The sequence below is a fragment of the Ambystoma mexicanum genome, chromosome 2p, assembly GCF_040938575.1.
Source record: "Ambystoma mexicanum isolate Mex_15411 chromosome 2p, UKY_AmexF1_1, whole genome shotgun sequence".
NCBI classification, from domain to species: domain Eukaryota; kingdom Metazoa; phylum Chordata; class Amphibia; order Caudata; family Ambystomatidae; genus Ambystoma; species Ambystoma mexicanum.
Genome location: NC_090923.1, coordinates 625,113,938 through 625,130,186, shown reverse-complemented (window position 1 = coordinate 625,130,186; position 16,249 = coordinate 625,113,938). Strand labels below are relative to the sequence as shown.

General features: G+C 45.7%; 1 protein-coding gene across 2 annotated transcripts in view; it reads left to right on the top strand.

Annotated features, from left to right (window-relative positions):
- The window catches only part of MON1A (MON1 homolog A, secretory trafficking associated), a 322,574-nt gene that overhangs the window by 27,505 nt on the left and 278,820 nt on the right, over positions 1 to 16,249 (top strand). For both annotated transcript variants that reach the window (XM_069644145.1, XM_069644146.1), the window contains exon 2: positions 15,597 to 15,752. In XM_069644145.1, coding sequence (XP_069500246.1) covers positions 15,644 to 15,752 — 109 coding nt within the window. In that variant the 5' untranslated portion in view covers positions 15,597 to 15,643. The remainder of the gene's footprint in view (positions 1 to 15,596; positions 15,753 to 16,249) is intronic.

Sequence of the window (16,249 nt, the reverse complement as noted above, 5' to 3'; positions counted from 1 at the left end):
TGGCTGGTTCCTCCTAGACACCTTATAGAAGTGGGACCTCTGTAGTGGGTTGGGGTGCGGGGGCTAGGCCACCTGTGAGCAGATGGTGCATCTGCCTATGACGTCTTCCACGATGGCGTCCAATTAAGGGAACCATCATTTTTATCATAGGAGGCGTTTTGTGGATACTGCCTCCCCCCACCACCTGGTGGCCTTCATGCGCTATCGTGACTGTCTTTTCTCTTACTGTTTCTGGGATGATGAGTTTGCAGCCTTTGTTGATGATGTGCTCATCTACAGCTGTCAGTTCGTCATTCACTAGCTCCATGCATCTTAGGTCGTCCTTCACCGATTCCTGTGCATTTCTGGCCTGATTCTTTAGGTGGGATGTCTTTCCAGTTTGGATGCAGTGAGCCACAATCTAGAGTCCCGTTCCAATTCTATTCCGAGGGTGGTCCAGTCAACCGGCAGGGGCTTTAGGTTTTGTATCACATAGTTGATGTATGCATCAGCGATAGAGGGGCCCACTGGGGCGGCCCTGTGGGGTGTCTTGACAGGTAGTCCGCAGGGTTGTCTTCCTTGCCTGGACGATGTACAATGTCAAATTTGTAGTCCTGTGGCCTTGGGCCCCATAGCTCTATCCTTTGTGGCATTCTTAATTTTGGGTCTCCGTAGATTGTCAGGAGGGCCTGGTGGTCTGTGATGATGGTGAATGCCTTTCCGCACAGGACGAGATGGAAGTACTTGCAGGTCCATACAACTGCCAGTCTTTCCTTTTCTGCCTTGGAGTACGCCTGTTCGGTGATTGTAAGGCTGCGGCTGCCATAGGCCACTATGAACAGGTTGGTGTGGTCCATGGAGTCCCGCTACGTTAGTATGGCTCCCAGACCTACAGGGCTGGCGTCAACTATGACCTCAGTCTTCCTTTCTGCATTGAAATAAGCCATGTTTTCCGCCTTTGAGATGTTGCTTCGGATTGTTAAGGATTTCAATCGGGCAACACACCCTGGTCCCAGCCTAGTATATAATGCACAAACGAAATACTTATTTATTGTGTTTATAGGTTCAATATACTGAGTGATATAACCCTCATATCGCACCCCTTCGCAAAATACCCCCAGGTCACAATGGACCAGGAATCAGGCTGGTTGGTAAAGGTACGAGTTATTTATTTAAAATTCAAAGCAAACCAATGTTTAATATATGGGCAGCAATCACCAATGTGGTGACATTACAAATTAGAAAGTAGGTAAGGCAGTTGAATTCACTTTTATCAATACAGAAGATAAAACACAGGGAAAAGAACAGTTTTGGTTGGTGGAAAAGATAGCGTTTAAGTTAAGATTTCCCCCTGCAAATTTCTCAACTCACAAAGAAGCAATTCTACACAGAAGTAAGCAGCAGGTATTCAGGAATATAGAACAGTGTATAGGTTTTGAATACAATCTTCCCTCCCCAAACAAGAGAGAAAAACATTTTGGAAATGTACACTTTAAAAGGACAGTTGAAATGGCTGTGTGAAACAACGAAAAATGTGCAAAAATCCTTAAATTGATATAAATCTCTATGGGAGCAATTCTGACAAGGTCCTAACAAACATAAGCTATAATATAAGCAACAGTACCCACTTTGAATCAGAATGGAAGCTCGGAAAGCTTTGGATTGGAAATCACATGTGTAAAACATTTGCAGAAATGCAAATTCTCGCCTAATTTTCCCTATGCGATTTTTAATAAAAACGGGTCAATGACATTGTTTTGGGTAGGGATGTAGCTAAAGTTCTTAGGTTTAAGTCCAAGTTCAAATTAAGTCTCTAGCTATGTAATGGAGGAAGTTATACAAGTTTGAATGAGATGCGTTTTGCAAAAACATAACAGAGAAAAGCAGAAAATCGGTTTTAAAAGGACAGGTTAATTTTACTTAAATTAGATTAATGGCTAAGAAAAAGAAGAATGCCACCCGTGAATCTTCACAGTTACGCACGGCCACTTGTAACCCTTCACGTGGCTGATATTCCGTTTTCTTTATGGGAATTACTTTATTTAATCCAAATCACTAATGGCTTATGTTCAAGAGAAACAAAAATCAGTAAATATTGGCGCTAACACTAAGAATAACAGAGTTGCAAGAATGGTTCTGACAAGATCTTAAGGTTGTTAAGTTAAAGATAGGATGGTTATAGATTGGTATAGGACAAGCAAGATATGCTATGGGTTACTATGATTCCTATTGATACTTACAGTCCACTTTAATTTAAGATTTGGACCATCGAGGGCACTGGTCATCACCGGATCGGGTCTAGAGGCAGCAAGGCAATTCTGTTGGGATAGGTGAGCTGGGCGGTTCTGGTCAATTGGACTGGCACCTCAGACTGGACTGGACTGGATTGGATTGGCCCTTCTGATTGCTGGACACTGTAGATCAGTGGGATGGTGAGTTTCAGCAGGCAAGCTTTAATGGTAGCAAGCCAGACTGGATCAGAATTATTTCTCTTCAGTTTTGGGATTGCTTCAGAATTTGGGCTTAGCTGAGAAAGAGTCCAGCAAATGCTGAGGCCTTGGATTTGCAAAGCAATCAAGAATCGGGAACAAGATGAAGAAGTCGGGAACAGAGCGCCATGTGGAAATCGGGATGGAGTCAGGAATCAGTGTGGCTTTGTGGTGTGTTGTGAGGTTCCCTTATTTATCCTGCCAAGTGACATCACTCAGTTTATGGTAGGGGCAAACTTGAAACCCATGCTCCCAAAAGGCTATGATTGGTCAAAGGCACAGTTCCCGCCTTGCATTTTGCTGGTAGGATGACAGAAAGGGTTGTCATATTTTATGATGTGGTCTGGAAACCTCCCATAGTTATTTGGACCGAAATGTAACTTTCCCATAAATACATATTTATATAATTATGCCCTCTAATAAAATCGGACACATACATTACATATTTTGTGGGTTACATTGACATCCAACATTCAAATCGGTGGGACCAGGCTTTGTCTTTCTGTGGAATTTTGGCAAATTCAACCATAAAGATTTGCCCTAACATTTACTAATTCGGTACATATATGTGCAATCACCCCTAGAACATGGGTATATAATATTAGATTTGCAGCATTAATAGTCTCTGCGCAATTAGTCTTTTTGCATAACTTTTTTTTCCCTACGCAATAAGAAATACTACCAAGTCTTCACATGTCTATCATAAATTCAGATTTCAATGTATGTACTTTTCATTCTTTCACTTATTTTTGCTGCCAAGTTAAATGTCATGAGGTTCTGTGGCAAAATAAGTAAATTGACTCCAGAAATCACAGTTTTCTTTCCTTGCTTCCCAAGTGTGAGCAACTGGCCAGACCTTTGAAGCTCACTGGGAAGCTTCTCCCAGCCTCCTGCCCCTCCTCCGGGAGGATGGGTGTCCAAGCTTTCTATTGTCTTTGCTTGAGACAAAGACAAATGTCTAATGAGGGCCTTTGTTGTGAGTATGCAAGGCCTCTCAGCAGCAATTAGGCCTTCCTGCCAGCAGTGAGGTGCCAACCTGAAGTGTCATCCTTTCCCAGGCTGAGAACTGTCAGAGCAGAATTGTTTTTTTAAAATAAATAGTTAATTAACTCCAACATCTTTCATTAAAACATATAAAAATGAACACAGTTTATAGGTGGATGTTTACATAAGCAATCCTTTGACATTTCTTAAAGAATTAAACCTTTAAATAAAAATGAGCTTTTAAAACAGGTGATTTTGCACTTTCTTCATGAAAAAGCACATTAAACGGAGTCCTTTAAATCAGATTTTCCTCTGCAGCTCATACAAATATTTATTCAGAATTAGGTCTTCCCTTGAGTGCTGGGATTGTTAGCGGTCTGAGTAAATGTATCCAGCCTTTGTTTATAATTTTTCTTTGGACAGCTGTTTTCTGATACTTGTTGCAAAGAAAATAGTTACGTTTGCCTTGAAAAATGAAAACACAGTCCCTGGTTGATTTCTCAAGGATACATTTGTTAGTAGCTGTCACTCCAATGAGGCCCGGTTCTGAGCCACACTGGATGATTCTGTGCATTGCAGGGTCCTTCTAATCTCAATAATTCACATGGAAATAAATGGATCTAGCGCCAAAAACAGCACTTTTGAAGGTTACAAAGCTACCATTTTAAAAGGAATTTTTGGTTTTACAGCAGTACTGCTGCTTCTTTCCTTTTCTCCAGGTTGAATGTTGCAGAGCCCACTGGCACATTCCTGCAGTGATTACTCTGGTTTTACCCCACCTGAAATGGGATTGGCAGTGTGCAGCCATTTTCTGGTTATTACAAACGCAGTTTTGAAGATTTTGGCACGCGCAGGAGTCAACGCATCCATTTTGGGCTGTTTCTTTCACCATTTGTAAAGTGATGCAGTGGAGCATATTGGAATGCGTCAAAGTATCCCACAGGATGGTCTCAAAGGTGTGCTGGCAGTACGCTGACCACTCGAAGGGGTGGTCCTTTCTCGTGAGTAGGCGAAGAGGATTGCTGATTGTTGCGTACTTCTGTAGGTACCTTGAGCCGTAGATCGCGAGTCAAGGAAAGTAACAAAGTTCCGAGACGTTTTGAGGTGGCTGGTCCGTGTTCAGTGCCGCCACCTTGTCTGGGTCGGGGTCGCATCCCTTTCTTCAAAAATGTGTCAGAAGAACCTGAGCGAACCCTTCCTCCAACTCGCATTTGTTTTTGTTGAGTATCAGACCTGCTGCCTTGAGTGCCGCACAAACTCGGTGTACTGCTGTGTCATGTTCTTCCTTCGTTTTGCCAAACACAAGGACGTTGTCGGAATAGTTGAGGCAGTTGGGGACCTGATATATGACTTTGTGGATCTCCTCTTGGAAGATTTCTGCCATGGGCGAGGTGCCGGAGCTAAGCCGTTTGTGCTGGAACAAATCCATGTGGGTGATGAAGTTGGTAATGTACTTTGATTTGGGGGCGATCTCGATCTGGTGGTAGCCCTTTGTGAGGTCTAATTTTGACACCCGTGGGGTGGGGTCCTGTTGCCGGTTCTATGACTTGTTGTTTCAGGACTCGGCTGATCTCTCTTCTTCAACTTGTTGTCATATCTTTATGGGTATGCCCCTGTAGTGTTGGGTGACTGGCTTGACATCAGGGTTGATGTGTACCTGGATATTCCATTTTTTTAGCTTTCAGAGTCCTTTACATAGGTTTGGGAATGACGCTTCAATGTCTTCGGGCCTTGCGAAGTATTTGTGGGCCATTAGTTGGTAGAGCATATGTACAAGGCCTATTTCCACCGCAGTTTTAAAACTGAGGTTGCATCCACTATTCACTTCTGTTTACAGGACATGTAGCAGGATTGTCGCTGCATGGGCTTTGTGGGTGCACTTGGCTGTGATGACGCCTTTGCAAGATAGTGGCGAGATGGCTCCGTATGGTTAAATGTCAATGGTAGATCTCTTGAGTTTTGGAGCCCTGGAGAGTGAGTTGTAGGCCTCTTCGCTGATCATGTTGACAGTCACCCCTGTGTCTCTGATGAATTCCAGGGCGGTGTCATTTACTTGGAGCATGAGAACTGGGCTATGTTGAGTCGCTGTGCTGTTATTCAGGGCCCATTAGGTATCATTTCTAACGTTGGTCTTCGACCCGACAAGGGCGAGTCACTGCTTAAGGGCGATCTCATTTCGATATACTGGACGTAGCGCCTGGGGCCACTGTGTCTGGAACCTTCGGGTGGTCGATATTCCTCTCGAATGTAGGATCTGCTGTGTTCGTGCTCCTCATGTCTCATTCGCCTGGATTCATTGTCGGGTCTGGCCTTTTGTGGGCTCATAAGTGACGTCTTCCGTCGCTCCCTGAGTGATCTTCTGCCGGCTGGGTGTAGGGGTGCGTTTTTTGCAAACGGCTCTGAAGAGGTAATCGCTGCCACATGTGGCTCATATTTGACCCAAGGCTGGGCAATCTCCTGTGTGAGGGTATTCATATCTGCATCTGAAACATGTGGCCTCAGAGCGTCTGGCTGGTTGGGTGTGGCGTACAGTTTATTGACGGTGTCAGGTTGAGGGGCTTTGGGTTGTATTGTGACCTTGCCCAGGTTGTCTAATTGGGATTCTACCGCCGCTTCCATGCGAACCAGGTCTAGGATCTCCTCCAGTGACATTTGTTTCTGCAGGAGTTTCTTGTGGAATGCTTGAGTCACATGCGGCAATGACTTGGGATCTTAGGGCCTCTTTGTTCGGGTTCCTATGAAATTCACAGTATTTTAACGTTATCCTTAGTCTCTTAACAAAATTGTCGAGTGATTTCGCCTTTATCTTGACGTGTTGTGTGAAAGATGTGTCTTTCATAATTGATGTTGATGTGGGGTGCAAAGTATTCTGACAATTTTGAGTGTAGGTCCTAGAATGATGCTGTTACGAGGTTGAGTAGTTCACCTGCGATGTCTCTGACTGTGTGCCCAACTGCCATGGACAGGGTATTTTTGAGTCTTTCATCGTCATGGAGCCCTATGGCTCCTACATAAAATTTGAAATCCCTTAGCCAGATTGTCCATCGTGGCCCCAGGTTGCTGGTGTCACGTAGGTTGAAGGCATGTGGCAAGTGCAGTATTTGAGAGCATCCACCTGAGGGAAGCATGGGTCCTGAGGCTTCACCGCCTGAGGTGGATGAGACATCATCTCCTGACATGGTTTGTGTGTTGTGGCACTTTGGGGGTGCAAATCCAGTTCAGTGGTTGGGGGTCAGGGGGTTCTTCCTGCCCCCTTTGCCTGTCGGTGGCTTCTCCTCTAGGGTTCAGGAGGATGTTATGAGCAGTGGGTTCACCTCTTGGGTACTGGGTGCGATGGCCTTAACAGTGGCTGTCCCTGTGGAGGTAGGGTCTTCCAGTGCCTCTGGGTTGTGCCTTTCTTTGCCCTCTTTTTGTTTGGTCTCTTGTCCAGGGGGTGCGTGTGTGGGCCTTGCTCGCCACGCAGTCCGTGTACGGTTTGACTGCTTGAAAAGGGGCGTTCCTTTGTTTGCATATTCCGAACGCATCGCAGTCATCTACAAGTCATCTACAAGTGAACAGAGAGCAGCCAGCCGGGTGGACCCCTTCCTGCGTCCTCCTCCTGAGCTATTTACTTCTGTGCCCCAGGCCAAGCCTGACAGGGTGGATGGCTTGTATTTGTCTTCGGCTGATTCTTGACCGAGGGCTGTAGAGTGAAGAAGAATAGTCAGTCACTTTCAGAAGCCACTGTGTTAACAGAAAGCTAAACCACTGGTAAAACAAGCGACTACCGAAGATGGGACTCGTGAGAGGGAAAATGTGCTTCACAGCGAAAGTGTGGTGACTGGCATAGAGTGGGATTCAGAGGATTGTTTAAGACAACTGTAGGTAACTGGAGCAACCAGGTTTCCCCCTTGTGCAGTAACTTCGGGTAGGTGAATCGAGTAACTCTTGAGAAATGGAGGACAGAAGTTGAGATACAAGCACCAAAGTCACGAAAGGGGGATATACAGAATAGCTGTAGGAAGATTGAGGGTATGTAATATAGCTAAAAATGTGGGATCCTGATGCTTCCGTCATATGGCCTGTGTAGTGTTGATAATGCTATCCTATTCCTCCCATTTAGCCACAGAAAACCTCTACAAATGCTGTCCAGTGTCTTGAAAAAGGGTTTGGGTATGTAGAACAGGACATTGACAAAGAAGTGCAGCAGTCTAGGGAGTACCATCATTTTCACCAGGGCCGTCCTCCCCGTTCGGGACGGGGGCAGTTTAGCCCAGAACTTCATTGAGCTTTTGATGCCGCTTAGGGCATTCAACATATTATGTGTATGTTCTTTCGCTAAATCGTGGTATACCGTTGTAAAATAGTTTGCAACCAATAAAAAATAAAGAAAATTCCCTGGCGACAGCTTTTTTTAACCATAAAAAGTTTACTTCAATTTTCAAATGTTGTCTGCATGAGTTTTTCTCATATCCTTGTGTGGCTGCTACACATCTGAGAGCTGTCCAAAACAAAGACCTAAGATCCCCCATATCAGCCCATATAATAGAAAATCATCCAATAATGGACATTACAGATTTAAAAATATTTGGCTTGGAAAAAATCTCTTTACCTCCAAGAGGAGGCAACAAAGAAGACATTTTGAGAAAACAGGAAAGCAAATGGATTTGTATTATGGACACATGTTCTAATGGTCTAAACTGTGACACAGAGATGTATAATTGCTTATGACTTTTATATTGTTTTTCTTGACACATGTTCAACTGGTCTAAACTGTGACACAGAGATGTATAATTGGTTATGATTTTTATATTTTTTATCTTGATATTCGATCTATCAAAAGGACACCCTGCTACATTTTACTGTTTATTTTGTAAATAAATGTTAGTACTAAAAATACAATAAATAGAGTAAAAAGTGATAATTTAATAATAATGTTGCCCAACACGAATAAATGATAGAAAATTGAGTTATCTGGCAATAAACCACCATAAAACAGAATACAAAATTGATCCATTGACTCAAAGTCTTTATAAACAAATTAGAAACCCCTTCTACATAAATAGATCGCTACGAACTTAAAATAAAAAATGGCCGCCGAAACGTAATCTACGCGATGACATCATCGCGTAATGCGCTATAACGTGACGCGCGACGTGATGACGTCATCGCGGCTCGCAAGGTAGCATAAAAACAGCGCCTGAACACAGAGTTGCTGCGAAAGCCTTCAGCAGCACTCTGCTAGACTCCAGGACCAAAAGGACGTTTCTTAAGAGGAAAAACAACAGGAAAAACAGGTCAGTTAAACTAGCTATTCCCTAAAGGGTTTTTGTGATGGTAACTTTCTAAAAAATATTTCCAAAGCCATTTTCAGAAAAAGAATTAGCAATACTTTAACAACTATTAAGAAATCCTTCTCTGTCCCTACAGAATTCACAAAACATTATTAGCAGAGAGTTGGAAAAATATCTGTTTAAAAAAATAAAATTGATGGATAAAAAATGATAGATAAGCCAAATAAACATGGTTAAAGTGAATGCACTACCAAAAGCGTCTTCAGAATTTGGGCTTAGCTGAGGAACTAATTGGGGTGAGTTAAGAAACAATGTATTATTCCTTACCTTTAAGATTTTTATTTTTTTGGCAAAATACAATTGCTAAAATGGTTTCTCTTTTTCTTTCGTTTTAAAGTTCTTTTCTTTTTTCTACAAAACTATTAACAGACCAAAGGTTGCTCTCCTGAAGAACCATTGTAATTAGCAATGGGTAAACACGTGTTGAGAGAGATTGGGATATGCATATTTGCTCTTTGAATTGTCGAGTATCAAATGTTGAATAAACACTTGGAAAATGGAATCATTCATGTGATGGGAACATGTGGAATTGTTAATAAAAAATAACATATCAGCATCAACAAACTCAAGATTTGATTATCTTTATTTTTTCACCTTTAATAATTTCCAAATACTCACCACAATGAACCAAAATGGTAAAAATTGGCGCATTTGAGTAAAAACTCACATCACTAAAACGTTAAATCGTGGTATACATTGACCCCTAGGTATCTAAACGTGGACTTTTTCCATTGCAGGGCCCGGACCGGCAACGCCCTTTATTCTGTCCTGTCCTGTCCTGTGCAACCCTGCTATTGGAAACAGGGCTGATTTGTCTGTGCTGATTGGGATCCCTGACCGTTTCGCAAACAGCGCTAATGACAACTAAAATAACAACTCTAAATTACCTTTGGGTTCTGGATGTATAGCAACGTATCATCGGCATACAATGATATCAGATGTCTGGTCCCATTTATCTCTATACCTGCCTCTATGTATTCTTCCCTGAGGTACTGTGCTATGGGTTCCATGGCAAGGATGTAAAGCAACGGGGACAGTGGACAGCCTTGTCTTGTTCCTTTTTCCAATTCCCATGCTTCCGAGATGCACCTGTCCTTTTCACCCATGCCATATGTCTTGTTGAACCCACTTAATATGTCTGCCCAAAGCCAGTCCCATTTTACTGAGTCGAACATCTTCACAACTTCTAGCGTGGCTATGGCGCCTGGAGTCTCCCTGGATGCTGTGCTGTCTATCACATGGTGTAACCTCCTCAGATTCCATGCCATGTTACGGCCTTGCACATAGCCAGTTTGGTCTGGCTGTACCAGGGTGTGTATCACCCTCTTCAACTTATTTGCAAGACTAGACATCAGTATCTTGTTGTCCAGGTTGAGCATAGAGAGGGGCCTATATGAGCTACACTCCATTGGGGGTTTGTGGGGTTTGAGAAGTGGTGTAATCATGGATTCCCTCAGACTAAGGGGGAGGATGCCTGCCTCATATGAGTTTGTAAAATTATTGAGCTAGTGCGGGCCAGCTCCAGAGCATATTCCTTCTAAAATTCACTAGGCAGCCCATCCGATCCAGGGGTCTTCCCTGTCGGCAAAGCTGTGATCGTGCTTTGTATGTCTTTATAGGGTGATATGCTCCTCAAGACTGTCTCTCGCTTCCTGACTTAGCCTGGGGAGTACCATCTCACCTAACGCTTCCTCTAGATAAGCCCCTGGTGTCTGGGGTGCCTCCTGGTGGAGATCTTTGTAAAATACTTGGAAAGGCTCGTTCACCCCAGATTGGGTGTCGCATAATATCCCATGTCTCGTGCGTATGAAGTGGGTGGGGCCCTGTTTCTCCTTTTTTTTTTTATATAGCCATGCTAGCAGTCGGCCTGGTTTATCCCCCTCTTTATGCTGCCTCCCAATGTATTTTGCGTAACTATGCCTTTCCCAGCACTCCATACATTTCTGTTTCAGCTCCACAACCCCATTATTCTCGCCTGGTAGCCTCACCTGGGACTGCTCCAATTTCCTCAGTCATGCCTCCGCAGAGGCCAATACTTTGTTGATGGTTGCTTGGACGCTGCATGACCCAGCCATGGCAACTCCCCTGATTACTACCTTTAACGCTTCGCCTCGGAATGGGGGATCTTTCAGGGATTCACTTCTGAGTCTCCACGTCGGTATTGGGGCTACTGGGGGTACATATTGCCACTGTAGGCTGAGAGGGGCATGATCAGACAGGACGCTTCCTTTATACTGTACACTTGTGATGAGATGTGCCAACTCCCGTCCCACAAAGAAGTAAACTATTTGTGTGTGCACTGTGTGCAGCACTGAGTAGTGCGAATAGTGTCTAGTATCCGGGTGGAGTACTCTCCAAGCATCCACTAAAGCAAGTGAGTCAAGGTTCGTCTGGCCAGCAGGGCAGATTTAAGGTATTTAGTATCAGGTCTATCTAAGGACGGGTTTAACGTGCAATTAAAATTACCCCCACCCCCTATGATGTTGCCATCCCTATATCGGCCAAGCCGGTGGTATAGCGAACGGAAAAACGTAGCAGCGTTTTGATTAGAAGCATATGTGTTGACCAGGTAAACGTCTACTTGCTCGAGGAGGTCCTGCATCATCGCTATCCTGCCCTCATCAGTTTTAACATGGGTGACCTCAAAGGGTACCGTGGGCGCTACCCATATCGGGACCTCACTTTGCGCAAGCGGAATACGGGGAACTAAATACTTGCCCTCTCCATTTATTTGCTAATAGTGTTTGTTTTTCAACCGTAAGATGTGTTACTTGCAACAAAGTAATGTCCACTTTACACCTCCTTAGGTATGAATAGACCCTATTTCTCTTAACATAAGCGTTCAGTTCCCGTACATTCCAAGTGAGTACCTTTACAGTTCCAGCCATAAGCTTGTGTCCATTTCTAACAGACCATCTGTGTCTGCATCCAACACAGCAGATGATTCTCTTTTCTCCATATGCAGTGATCCAGTCAAAATTACAGTGTTAGTATTCTTCTGTGACATGCATACAAGGCAAAATCCCACCCCCATTAACTTCCTCAACTTTCCTAACAAAAAACAATAACAGCCCAGCATCTTTATCCTCGCTTGGGCATATCCGCTTCTCGCATTCTCTCCCAGTAAGCATCCGGGGGGCTGGTGCACATTGGGTGGGCACAAAAACACTGCTCCTAAAAAATGGAACTCGGAGGGCGCGACTACCTCAGCCATAGGTCTGGTCTCCGCCCTGTAGTTTAAGGTGTTGACCCATTAGTATCCCGCCATTTAAATAAAGCTTAAATTCTTCATATCTCCTCTAAGAAGGAACCATTCCCTTCACAGGGGACCTTTTGTCTTATGGTGCCTATTAGAGTACAGAAGACGTTGTGTCAGCAAGCGGAGCCAGAAAACCAGCTGGCAGATATTTAACCTGTCTGGACTCCAGCTAAATCGAACTTCCCTTGTGCCTCACATGATCATCAGCTCCGTCCCCTTCGCCGGGACCTTTCTTTTCCCTGTCCATCCATGACTGCACCTCCTCCGGGAGGTCAAAGAACAGGGCGCTGTTCTTATTTATGACTTTCATACGGGCTGGGTAGATCAGCATGTATTTCAGACCAACTGGCTGGATCCTAGCTTTAGCCGCAAATAATTGTGCCCGGTTCTTCAGCACCTGGAAGGTGTAATCTGGGTAGACTGTCGGGTCAGTCGAAGCTCTCTTCAGTACCCCTCCCTGTCTGGAGAAGGCTAGTATTTTCTCCCTATCCTTATAGTTGAGGACCTTTTGCGATAATCAGTCTAGGAGGTGCCCCAGGGGGTGGGCACCTGCCCAGTGCCCTCTGTGCCCTCTCAATTGTGAAGCCATGCGTAAGGTTCCCGGGCCCAATTTCCTGGAGCAGCATGTTCTCTATATAAGTTGTAGGGTCCGTGCCTTCCTCCCCTTCCGGTAGGCCTACTATGCGAATGTTGTTTCTGCGGGCCCGTCCCTCTGCCTCCTCAACCCTGTTTTCCAGCAAGCTGACCTTCTGCTGCAAGACATGGATGTTAGCATGCGTTTCTCGGATCTCCCCAGTGTTCTCCTTCAACTGGGATTCTAGAGTAGTAGTGCACTCTGCCAGGCCACGCACATCCTGGCACAGCAATCCATCATCTATCTGCACTGCTGAAATCTGTGCCTCCAATGAGACCTTTAGATCCGCTATGGCTTGCATCACCTGGTTGTGTAGTTCCATGGCTTCACCCCCTTTTGCCTGTGCATGGTCCATGTTCCCCCCAGGAGCCTGTTGCGTGGCCCTGGCCTAGCTATCCAATGTCGATTGCCCTGCGTTCCTTTTGGCCGATTTGGAAGGCATCCAGTCTGCCTGCTTCTTCAGTAGAAAAACCGCAATTATTATTGGCTCAGGGCTTTGCTATGAAGTAGCTAGGCACAGTTTTACTAGTTTCAGTCTAGGCTTTCAGGTTGCACAAGTTTCGTCTGGGGGTCTTTCATGCTGGGTAGCCACCCATATCCGGAGGGGCTATCACCGTCACACGCACTCTTGTCCTTTTGTTTTCCAGATCACCATGCCTCAAAACTCCTCCAAAGGCAGCACAAATGCGCATCTGTCCATACAGCTGTGGTGACTGAGCCAGGTAGGCACTGGTTTTAAAATAGGGAATGGTAAACCCACTGGCTCCTATTTCCCTGGCCGCTGAAATGAGTTTGGGCGTCTGGATGTCAGCAAACCCCCTGCCGATGTATCCCAGGATACTTCCCCTGGGGCCTCCCAGTTACCGGGGCTAGCCGTGGCCAGCCTATTATTGTGCCATTCCGGCTCCTTTTGGAGCTCCAGGGCCCCAGGGCACTTCCTTAAAGTCCCCGCTCAGCCTGGGTTTGCTTCATACAGGCTGCCGGTTCCCTGCCCTTCCGCCTGGTTCCTCAGGGGGAAGGGGCTGAGCGCTGCCAAGCCTTGCCGGCTCCTTTATGGGCAACAGGGCCAGGGGGATGCAGCCTCCAAATGTCACCGCCCACCCGGGCTTGCCAGCGTGTGCCCCCGCTTCCCACCCTCCATCCCTATGTATCGATCTGTTCATGGGGGAGCCGAGCATGTCACTTGCCTGGTGATTGCTGTGTGGTCCGGGCTCCGCCAGCTATATCTGTGCTCCCCGACGGGAGTCTGCAGCCTTTTCTCTTCTCGTGGCTTCTCACAGCTGGTCCCTCCGGTACCGGCACGCTCCTCCTCCTCTGCAAACACTCCTCTGCTGTGTGTGCGGAAATGCTGGCCCTCACCGCTTCGCCTCTTCCCCACTTGACTGCTCCGGACCTCTTCTGTTTTCTCAGCCTTACTCGCCTGGCAGCTGCCTTCCTTATACTGCGGCTGCCATCTTAATTTTGGGCGCCGTCGGTGGTCCCGCTCTTTCGTGCCTTACTCTGGACAAACGGTAACGGCTCCGCTCTCCCTCCTTCAGCGGGGCACTCCGGATGGGTTCATCTACTGTCTTGCTTCTGTTCCGGCATTGATGGCATGGTTAATCTTGCTTTACAGTCGGATTATACAGGATCAGGTGGGAGCAGACATCAGAGTCGACCTACTCTGTGGCTGCAAGCCACGCCCCCTCAGGGAAGAAAGAACTTATGATCGAGGTAGGACGAGACATCAGTATAAACCACACGTTTCAAGATTTTAGAAAAATAGGGAAGCAAAGAAATGGGACCGTAGCTCAATGGTACTTCAGAAGAAGGAGAATAACTGCAATCTTAAAATCAGTCGGAAAAGTAGAAGAAGGAGATTGATTTAGAGAGGTTCGATAAAGCAAAAAGAGAGGAAAGAGCTTAGTAATAACTGGAGGCCTGCCTCTATTGCGCAAATAAGAATTCAGCAGCAGGGCCAACTCACCCCTTCAGCATTCTGAGGCTGAGAAGTTGATTACTATTAATTAGTACCCAGCAAGGTACCACATGGTAATACCCCCCCTTTGCGCTTCCTCGCGGCTGGAGTCCGTCATCTTCCCCTGCCGGGGAATGAAGTAAGTGTTCCCCTCTTCCTCTTCCCCCTACTCAGATGTTTTCCTCTCACCCCCACTTACTTTCTTTTTGTTTCCTTTTAGGTAGCGGATGTGCTGGAAACACTTCTGTACCCAGCGCGTCTGCTCCTGATCTGTGACACGCCGCCATGGAAAGGAAGAAGCGACTAGTTGTAGTTCCTTCTCGTCATTCCATGGCGGCTATTTCTTTTGTTTACTTTTTTAATACTATTTACAAAGGCTGCATGGCTCTGCCCTGTAACTATGGACCCCAGAGCCTTACCTGAAGTGTTAATACCCCCGCACCCCACCCTGCTCTGGGGTTATTGCTTAAATAAATCTGGTAATATAACAGCTTTGATTATAGTGAATCGAAGCAGGATAAATCCAACATGAATCGCTACAGAAGGAAATTGACAGGAGGATTTATCATGGTCGACAGTGTGAAAATCTGCTCTTGGGTTTTTGAAGGCTTTGGTTGTGAAAGCCCAATTAACTGGACATAAGTGAATAGAATGTTTATGTGCTGTGCATTTATTTAGGGAAAAGAAAGACAGAGTAACACATTGTATGGCATTCTGCTTTGTATCTGCAGTTTGCAGCACTTGGGGAAATTAACTGGCTTGTAAAAAACATACTGAGGGAAAAGATTGAATGGAACTAATTGATTTGTGTTTATTCATGTAACCCATTCAACTCAGGGCTTTGGGTAGATTGGGTCAGTGGTTTATTGGGAAATTTGAAACTGCTGTCTGGGTACACAAGAATTACCAAACAATGTGAATGACCAATTCTGTGATCTAACCATCATTCCTTTGTGTGCAGGATGTCTACCTTGATCGTAGCTTGGCGGAATGGCAGCTGATGTCTAGATGAAGATGAGTTCCGAGATATCGGATTGCTTTTTGGCTCCCATGGAGGCACGGTTCACAGAGCGGTCGGAGAGTCCTACACCAGCCCTGGTGCAGGGCACTGAACCAGGTATGGAGATTGGCAGTTTTGCTGCCTCTAGGTTGTTCATTCTTTAAGAACATGTAAGAAAATAAATTGATGTTCCCCAGAAAAAGAGATGGTCTCACTAGTGGTGGGGAGCGGATTGAGCAGCAGCATATGTGAGAAACCCGAACGTGTCTCATCCGCTAGTCCCCGCGGGGGTCTTGTTCTCAGGTTGTCAGGGCACGGCCATTGTCTTTGGCTCCAAAACCTGGGGGTGGACCAGTGCGGGCGGATCACCGGAGTTAGAGGTCTTCGGGGAGTGGGAGTGGTACACCTGATGGTGAAATGCGGTAGCCCTCTCTTCCCTGCAGCACCTTTACCCCACCCTACCCAGTAGGATATATGGAAACTATATCACCCCACCCTCTTCCTGCTCAAACACATTCACACCGACAGCCCGAGAAAACTGACTCACACCTGAGCCGTGTACCTGACATGTCCCACTGCTATGGTCAGGAAAGGTCAGGCAATTAATGGTAATC